Raw genomic sequence first — 9,623 nt, forward strand, 5'->3', positions numbered from 1 at the left:
TAAGGGTTAGGGGCCAGAGGGGCCGCGCAAGCTCACCATCATGGGTAAGGGTTAGGGGCCACAGGGGCCCCTAAAGACCACCATCATGGGTAAGGGTTAGGGGCCAGAGGGGCACCTAAAGACCACCATCATGGGTAAGGGTTAGGAGCCAGAGGGGCCCCTAAAGACCACAATCATGGGTAAGGGTTAGGGGCCCCGCAAGCTCACCATCATGGGTAAGGGTTAGGGGCCACAGGGGCCCCTAAAGACCACCATTATGGGTAAGGGTTAGGGGCCACAGGGGCCCCGCAAGCTCACCATCATGGGTAAGGGTTAGGGGCCACAGGGGCCCCTAAAGACCACCATCATGGGTAAGGGTGAGGGGCCAGAGGGGCCCCTAAAGACCACCATCATGGGTAAGAGTAAGTAGACAGACTGGCCCCTAAAGACCACCATCATGGGTAAGAATTAGGAGTCAGAGGGGCCCCTAAAGACCACCATCATGGGTAAGAATTAGGAGCCAGAGGGGCCCCTACTGATCACCATCATGTAAGAGTTGGTGGCCCCTAAAGACCACCATCATGGTAAGAGTCGGTGGCCCCTAAAGATCCCCATCATGGTTTAGAGTTGGTAACCATTGCTGCAGAAAAATAGGACAACCTTCCCACTGGATGAAAGCCGTCAGTGAAGCCCATTTCCCTTTGTCGTTTGTTTGACGGCGGACCCAATCAGCAGCGTGTTCCGCCAGGTGAGACGCCCATACCACCACTCAGACCTACTCAGTGTTGTGGTCTTCATCACACGCTCGTTGCGCCGTGGCATTCCCCCCTAGCCGCTGTGGACCCGTGCTGGACAGCAGCGGAGCCTTGATTTCTCCCTTGTTCATGGACGGGTGCTCCACCAAAAAGGATGGAGGAAATGAGTCTAACTCTTCCTGGCACTCGCCTCCACCTCCGTCAATAAGGCTGATTGTTTGTCCACCACCACGAGTCACTCCTCCAGAACAGCCTTCTTCCACTGGAGCTCGCTGCCGTCCTGAGCTGACCTGTGCCGGGTAACTTTCACTGCCGTCATCGCTCTTTGTTCAACGTGATTGGAGCCACTTAAGGGTGGCGGCCTTCCGCCCACGGGCTGATCAAGCCGTCTCCCTGAATCCCCTTGCTCAGTGGAGAACGGCAGAATACACAAAGGCGCATTTTAAACAAAAGAATGTCGGCTACTGTGCAAAAGTTAAAGAGTGCGTTTTTAAAAGTAACTTCAGCTGAGAGAGGCAATAAAAACAACAGGCGAAGAGAAGCACATAGTTTGGATTCTCTCCTTGAGATGCAGTTATAGCAGTTATGTGGAGTAAATGGGACTGTAATTTTCAAAAGTAACGTCACTGTTGACATAATGACCAATTGGGACTGTTGTTTCTGTGAACATCCTTACTGCACCGACAGCGATAAATTGTTTCTCCTTCTAGCAAATTTACTTTTTGTAAGTCACTTTGGATAAAAGCTTCTGCTAAACGCCTTAAAGGTGAATCTAAATGTAATTAGTGATGTGACTCATTTTGCAATAATGCCCGGTATCCCTTGGGTTCGGGTTATATCCATGGATATGAATGCGTCATTTATTTAAATCGGTTTCTGTGAAGCCCCGTCCAGCCAGTACGTGTGTCAGAGGGGCGAGCCCCCCATGCAGTGAGGTCTCTGCAGGGTGAGTCCGGGGTCTCACCAGGCGCTGTGGTGTCTGTCGCCCCCTGCAGGCAGCAACGGTTGCGAGTTCATGTTCCTGCTCAAGGGCCACGAGGACCTAAGGCAGGATGAGAGGGTGATGCAGTTGTTTGGTCTGGTGAACACATTACTGGCCAATGACCCCGCCTCCCTGCGCAAGAATCTCAGGTAGGACCCCACACAAACACACACATTTACATATACACACACACAAAAAAAGCATGCATGTAGGCTGGCACGCACACACGCATTGCTTTTGACCTGCTTATATTTCAACTTTAACGATTTAAACATTCTGAAAAACTACAAATTATGCGCAGTGCCAGATCAAAGTTATAGTTTGATCTAGCACTCACTTTCCTCATAATATTTTATTAGCAATGTAAGGTACAAATCCAAAAATTATTGATCTGATTGTGGAACTCCAATATTGTAGTTGTGCAGCCCTAATGCACCCGCATTAGGACACACACACACACACACACACACACACACACACACACACACACACACACACACACACACACACACACACACACACACACACACACACACACACACACACACACAATCAAAGCACTTGCCTCACTAAGACCATAACTGGTGTGTAGTGGCTCTCTGGTTCTGTGTCTCGTGCAGTGTTTTATTTTGTTCCTGGGGGCGTATTACAGAAACTTCCTATCTTAAGACCTAAGTTAAGATAGGAGAAGTGTAAGATAGGATTGTGCTCAATTTGGTATTACAGAAAGATAAAGATATCCTAAGTAGGCGATCTAGCATCGACATTCAGCTTTTATGTCTGTTACCTAGCAACAGACGTGCGCATCGAATATTTTTTTACTATCTGTCGACGCAATGGAGATGGCAAGCGCTGTGATTGGTCCTCTAACTAAATCATTTCCTGAATCACTCCTCCGGTTTGACTTTGCACCTTATTTACTTTCCACATTGTTTACTTTGCACATTAAGGACCAATAAAACACCAAATAAGTTTTGTAAAGCTTTGGAAGTTTATTTACAACACTACTTACATGGTTTGTAGTCAACATATAAGATAGATCGGGCGGTGAATTGCATTGCGTGTCCGACATCCCGACGGAGGGCTTTGAATGCTCGAGGGGTCTCCGTAGTTACGGAGTCGGATTAAGCCTTTCAGCAAATATATTTCGTGAATCACCATTAGGTGACAACGTCCACAATTTTGCTGCGCTACATTTAATAAGAGAGCTGCCAACTAGCTAATTTGTAACAGTAAATGACGATTAGGAGAGAGCTGATGGGTCATCCTATGGTTAGGACAGTTTTTTGGGGAGTTTGGTAATTTAGGATATTTCAGTAATACACATTTCCTATCTGGAGTTAAGATAAGAATCCTGACTGTAGGATCTGCCGTTCTGTGATGACTCTTGTCCTGAATCTCGATCCTAACCCTTGTTACCATAGTTACCAAACAGATAAGACAGGATTTTTCGAGTTAGCACGTTTCCGTAACACGGCCCCCCGGTGGGTTTCTATGTTTGACCTGTTGTCACTATCTGTACGTCTCACTGGAAGAGTCCTCTGACTCAGTGTGTAGACCAAGGTTGATGATGTTGATGATGATGTCCCCCCCCCCCCCCCCCCCCAGCATTCAGCGCTACGCCGTCATCCCCCTGTCCACCAACTCCGGTCTGATTGGCTGGGTGCCCCACTGCGACACGCTGCACGCACTCATCAGGGACTACCGCGAGAAGAAGAAGATCCTGCTCAACATCGAGCACCGCATCATGCTGCGGGTTAGACCCCCCTCACTAGTACCCCCAAACCCTGACTCATGACAAACCCCGGGGTTAGACACCCCTCACTAGTACCCCCCAACCCTGACTCATGACTAACCCCCGGGGTTAGTCATGAGTCAGGGTTGGGTTAGACTCCTCCCTGACCGCTGGTGTTCCACCACTGGTTCCACTGGTCTGACCGCTGGTGTTCCACCACTGGTTCCACTGGTCTGACCGCTGGTGTTCCACCACTGGTTCCACTGGTCTGACCACTGGTGTTCCACCACTGGTTCCACTGGTTCCACTGGTCTGACCGCTGGTGCTCCACCACTGGTTCCACTGGTCTGACCGCTGGTGCTCCACCACTGGTTCCACTGGTCTGACCGCTGGTGTTCCACCACTGGTTCCACTGGTCTGACCGCTGGTGTTCCACCACTGGTTCCACTGGTTCCACTGGTCTGACCGCTGGTGTTCCACCACTGGTTCCACTGGTCTGACCGCAGGTGCTCCACCACTGGTTCCACTGCTCTGACCGCTGGTGTTCCACCACTGGTTCCACTGGTTCCACCGGTCTGAGCGCTGGTGTTTGTCGTTCAGATGGCGCCGGACTACGACCACCTGACGCTGATGGAGAAGGTGGAGGTGTTCGAGCACGCGGTCAATAACACGGCTGGAGACGACCTGGCCAAGCTGCTGTGGCTGAAGAGCCCCAGCTCTGAGGTACACCACCCAGTACACCACCCAGTACACCACCCAGTACACCACCCAGTACACCACCCGGTACACCACCCAGTACACCACCCAGGTCACCAACCAGGTCACCACCCAGTACACCACCCTGTTATCGTACTGTAACCAGCTATGAGCTACACCACCCTGTTAACGAGGTGTACTGCTCTGAGCTACACCACCCTGTTAACGAGGTGCACTGCTCTGAGCTACACCACCCTGTTAACGAGGTGCACTGCTCTGAGCTACACCACCCTGTTAACGAGGTGTACTGCTCTGAGCTACACCACCCTGTTAACGAGGTGTACTGCTCTGAGCTACACCACCCTGTTAACGAGGTGTACTGCTCTGAGCTACACCACCCTGTTAACGAGGTGTACTGCTCTGAGATACACCACCCTGTTAACGAGGTGCACTGCTCTGAGCTACACCACCCTGTTAACGAGGTGTACTGCTCTGAGCTACACCACCCTGTTAACGAGGTGCACTGCTCTGAGCTACACCACCCTGTTAACGAGGTGCACTGCTCTGAGCTACACCACCCTGTTAACGAGGTGCACTGCTCTGAGCTACACCACCCTGTTAACGAGGTGCACTGCTCTCCGTCCCCCAGGTGTGGTTCGACCGGAGGACCAACTACACCCGCTCCCTGGCGGTCATGTCCATGGTGGGCTACATCCTGGGACTGGGGGACAGGTAAGACTTCAGGGTCCTAGAGACCTCCACCCGCACCACGGACACACACCGTCACCACGGGGTCAGGGGCTGATGGTGTTACCTCCAACACTCGTGAATAGTTTACGATAGATGCAACTACCGCATTGTCTCCCTCAATTGTCCATAATGTGAAACCTTTATGCTATATCTATAGTTCTTATTTGTATTGAGACATATTGTCTGCTTGTTTCTTATCGTTTGATTCTGATTGTCATACTATTATTATTATCATGATCCACTGTTGTTGTTCCTCCTGGGATTATAAGCATTAGTATCATTTCCTCTTCTCTCTGCTCTCCACTCCCTTCTTCTCTCCCCTTTCCACTCCTCTCCTCTCCTCTCCTCTCCTCTCCTCCTCCTCCTCCTCCTCCTCCTCAGGCATCCGTCTAACCTCATGTTGGACCGACTCAGCGGGAAGATCCTCCACATCGACTTTGGGGACTGTTTTGAGGTAAGACTCCCCCCCCCCCCCCCCCCTCCTCCTCTCCCCCCCCCTCTGCTCTGCTGACCCCGCCCCCTAACTTCCTGTTCCTCTTCTCCCAGGTCGCCATGACCAGGGAGAAGTTCCCAGAGAAGATCCCGTTCCGGCTGACCCGGATGCTGACCAACGCCATGGAGGTAGGCCCTGGAGGAGATGAGGACCTAAAGGGGAACCGTCTCGCTCTGCTGTATTACCGGAGCAGGGAGAACCGCCTCATACCGGGGGGGGGGGGGGAGACGTGCTGATAGGTTGGAACTGTTGAGGTCATCGGACCAATCACAGACCAGTGATGTCAACGGCCCAACGTTTCAGCCGTAGTTGTGTGTGTGTGTGTATGTCTGCGTCTGTGTCCCCTTGTGTGTGTGTGTGTGTGTGTGTGTGTCTCTGTGTGTCTCTGTGTGTGTGTCTGTGTCCCTGTGTGTGTGTATGCGTGTCACTCTGTCCGTGTGTTTGTGTGTGTTCCTGTGTGTGTGTGTGTGTGTCCCTCTGTGTGTGTGTGTCTGACCGTCTGTCCGTGCGTGCAGGTGACGGGTCTGGACGGTAACTACCGCATCACGTGCCACACGGTGATGCAGGTCCTCCGGGAGCATCGGGACAGCGTCATGGCCGTGCTGGAGGCCTTCGTCTACGACCCGCTGCTCAACTGGAGGCTCATGGACAGTAAGCCGCGCACAACAGCACGCACAACAGCACGCACAACAGTGGGGAGCGCAGACGCTAGCCCGGGATGCTAACCTAGCCTAGCTAAACAGGATATGCGACGGCAGCATCCAAGGCTAAGTTAGTATCTCAGGGTCAATTAGATTAGGTTAGCATGAGATGCTAGTTTAGCGTCGTAGGCTGGGTTAGCGTATCCTGGGATGCTAACCCGTGCGTTGTCGTTAGTGCAGTGTATGAAACCTCACAACTTCAGAGAGTTGGGCACAAAGTTATTTTCATGCCCAACATCCATGACCACTTTCTGTCTGGCCGCTGATTAAAATTGCCGGGTAGTTTCTTTGTCTACTTCAGCTCTTTGTAACGCTGGCTGAAAGAAGGCTCTTTAGCGTGTTCTGTGTCGGCGGTTAGAAGGACAAGGCCAGTCTGGCTCTCCTGTTATCCCCGGTCACAGTGAGAGGGCCCAGAGTGGAAGTGTCCTTCACAGGGCCCTTCAGGAGTTATGAACGGCCGTAAACACGTTCTGCTCTGTATTCCAGCCAACACCAAAGGAAACAAGCGCTCCCGAACCCGGACCGACTCGTACACCGCCGGCCAGTCAGTGGGTGAGTTCTGGAGGGGCGGAGTCTTGTTGAATGTCACGGTGTTGAACGTCACGGTGTTGAACGTTACGGTGTTGAACGCCACGATGTTGAACGTTACGGTGTTGAACGCCACGGTGTTGAACGTCACGGTGTTGAACGTCTCGGTGTTGAACGCCACGGTGTTGAACGTCACGGTGTTGAACGTCACTGTGTTCAATGTCGGTCTTGAACGCCACAGTGTTGAACGTCAGGTTGCTGAACGTCAGGGTGTTGAGGGTTGGTTCTGAACGTTGTGTGTGTTTTCTGTCCATTCAGAGGCTCTGGAAGGTATCGACCTGGGAGAGACCACCCTTAAGAAAGCAGGGACCACCGTGCCGGAGTCCATCCACTCCTTCAGTGAGTATCTGTGCGCCTGTATTTGTTTGTGTGCCTTAGAGTGGCTTCCTCCCACTCGGCAGCGTCCTGTCTGTAGAGTATACGTATTAAGTAGAGCTGTCAGTTAAACGCGTTATTAACGGCGTTAACGCAAACCAAATTTAACGACGTTAAATTTTTTATCGCGCGATTAACGCAATTATTTTATACAAAAACAAAAAAAAAAAAAAAAATTCTTTGGCTCAAAACAAAGAAGCAGTAGCCTGACTGCTATGTTCAAATGACATTTGTTCAAAGCAGTCGTTTAATTGCACTATAGGCTCTTTTTTTGTATCGTCCTGTTTTGATCAGTGTATATGCCAATGTTATCAATAAAAAATCATTTGCACAAGGCAAGCCGATGCACTTCACCATGTTGATAAGAGAATTAAAATGAGAAGAATTATGGGACAAAAAAATCAAGGGATATTTAGCATAGAAAAATAATTTGCGATTAATCGCGATTAATTAGAGTTAACTATGACATTAATGCGATTAATCACGATTAAATATTTTAATCGCTTGACAGCTCTAGTATTAAGTATATATTATATAATACACAAAATGTAATTAGTGGTTCTTGTTCCATTCAGCAACCTGCTACCATTTCCATTTGTTTAGTTTTGTGTAACAGAATTGCAATCAGCAGGACGGCTCTGCTGGTGGGCAGCCAGCTCAGTCTGGCTGACATTTATTCCAATCAAACTCAGCAATCTTACCCACAGCAATCTGCACGCAATTGTCTGCTGAAATGCAGTTTTGTATGAAAATTGACTTTTGTGTGTGTGTGTGTGTGTGTGTGTGTGTGTGTGTGTGTGTGTGTGTGTGTGTGTGTGTGTGTGTGTGTGTGTGTGTGTGTGTGTGTGTGTGTGTGTGTGTGTGTGTGTAGTCGGGGATGGGCTGGTGCAGCCTGAGGCTCTGAACAAGAAGGCCATCCAGATCATCAACCGGGTCCGAGACAAACTGACAGGTGAGACCCTCACACCCCCAACATCTACCCCCCCCACCACCATCTGCCCCCACCACCCTCTGCCCCCACCACCATCTACCCCCACCACCATCTACCCCCAACGCCACCATCTACCCTCACCACCATCTACCCCCACCATCTAACCCCACCCCCACCATCTACCCCCACCCCCACCATCTACCCCCAACACCATCTACCCTCACCAAAACCATCTACCCCCACCAAAACCATCTACCCCCACCGCCACCGCCTACCCCCACCCCCACCATCTACCCCCACCACCACCATCTACCCCCCCCATCTACCAACACCATCTGCCGCAACATGCCGATTTTCAAATCGGCATGTTGCGGCTAACAACTCACACCTGGTGGTGTAATACGTCCCCTTTAAGACGAAGCCCCTCCCCCCGGCAGCGTTCTGATTGGTTGTCCTGGTGTCTCTCCGTGCAGGGCGGGACTTCTCCCACGACGAGACCCTGGACGTGCCTACCCAGGTGGAGCTGCTCATCAAGCAGGCCACCAGCCACGAGAACCTGTGCCAGTGCTACATCGGCTGGTCAGTACCCCCCCCTCTGTCTCCCCCTCCCCCCTCCCTCTGTCTCCCCCTCCCCCCTCCCTCCGTCTCCGTCTCCCCCCCCCCTCTGTCTCCCCCTCCCCCCTCCCTCCCCCTCCCTCTCCTCCCTCCCTCTGTCCCTGTCTGCCCCTCCTCCCTCCCCTGTCTCTCCCTCCCTCTCTCATCCTCCCTGAAAACTCCAAACCGTGCAGGACATACAAAATGGTGGACGTGAGGCGAGTCTCCTGATTGGTCCGTCGTCTCCTCTGTCCCCAGGTGTCCATTTTGGTAAAAGGCGTTTTCCGGCAGCGAGTCGCTCCTATTGGAGCAGAGCGAGAGGAGTCAGCGGAGAGGCGGGGCTTCCACCGCGGCGGCCGGGATGAACATCCAACTCTCCTGCTCTTCAATGTTGCCGTTACTTTTATTAGTATCAGACATTTTTATCTTATCTTACGACGGCCAGGGTCGCCTCTGAGGTAACCTGGTTAGCATTAGCATTAGCCCCTCCGCGCTTCCTCACGTGGTTGTCGACGGCAACGCTGTCCCACGCCGGGGCTGACCACGCTTCCCTCCCCACGCCGCCCAGAGCTCCTCCCACACACACACACCACCCCCCTGTTGTATGTTATTGTGTATTAACGTGTCGATTTTGACCAGAACCTATCGTCTGCCTTTTACTAAAGTGGACCTCCCGTGGTCGTTTCATAACGGACCAGGTGGACGGGGCCACTGGTCCGAGGCGTCGTGATGTACCGGCAGGGATGTGCCAATAAATCAGAGGACGATTCTCACTACACTGACTGCTTCTTTATTCACACCGCGGCCGTTGAGGGGGTGAGGTGGGGGGGGGGGGGGGGGGGGTTAAACCACGGGCAGACGGTTTGGAGACATTGATTTTTCCACTTCATTTCAATACATATCTGTGATCAATCGTTTTGTGTCCGCGTGATACGGTTTCCACGAGCGCTCTGCAAACATTTTGCGACACCACTTTCCTGCTGCTTTGAATGTCCGGTTAACCCTGCAGTACCCCCCCCCCCCCCCCCCCCCCCCCCTCCCCCC

At 52.0% G+C, this 9,623-nt stretch overlaps 1 protein-coding gene across 1 annotated transcript in view; it reads left to right on the top strand.

Annotated features, from left to right (window-relative positions):
* mtor (mechanistic target of rapamycin kinase) overlaps nucleotides 1-9,357 on the top strand; it is a 101,069-nt gene extending 91,712 nt beyond the window's left edge. The window contains exons 47-58 of the mRNA XM_030352725.1: nucleotides 1,730-1,865; nucleotides 3,325-3,472; nucleotides 4,052-4,174; nucleotides 4,797-4,879; nucleotides 5,279-5,351; nucleotides 5,444-5,518; nucleotides 5,906-6,041; nucleotides 6,578-6,643; nucleotides 6,938-7,018; nucleotides 7,926-8,006; nucleotides 8,459-8,564; nucleotides 8,838-9,357. Coding sequence (XP_030208585.1) covers nucleotides 1,730-1,865; nucleotides 3,325-3,472; nucleotides 4,052-4,174; nucleotides 4,797-4,879; nucleotides 5,279-5,351; nucleotides 5,444-5,518; nucleotides 5,906-6,041; nucleotides 6,578-6,643; nucleotides 6,938-7,018; nucleotides 7,926-8,006; nucleotides 8,459-8,564; nucleotides 8,838-8,853 — 1,124 coding nt within the window. The 3' untranslated portion in view covers nucleotides 8,854-9,357. The remainder of the gene's footprint in view (nucleotides 1-1,729; nucleotides 1,866-3,324; nucleotides 3,473-4,051; nucleotides 4,175-4,796; nucleotides 4,880-5,278; nucleotides 5,352-5,443; nucleotides 5,519-5,905; nucleotides 6,042-6,577; nucleotides 6,644-6,937; nucleotides 7,019-7,925; nucleotides 8,007-8,458; nucleotides 8,565-8,837) is intronic.
* Nucleotides 9,358-9,623: the final 266 nt, after the last annotated feature.

The sequence above is a fragment of the Gadus morhua genome, chromosome 1 (assembly GCF_902167405.1).
Source record: "Gadus morhua chromosome 1, gadMor3.0, whole genome shotgun sequence".
NCBI lineage: Eukaryota > Metazoa > Chordata > Actinopteri > Gadiformes > Gadidae > Gadus > Gadus morhua.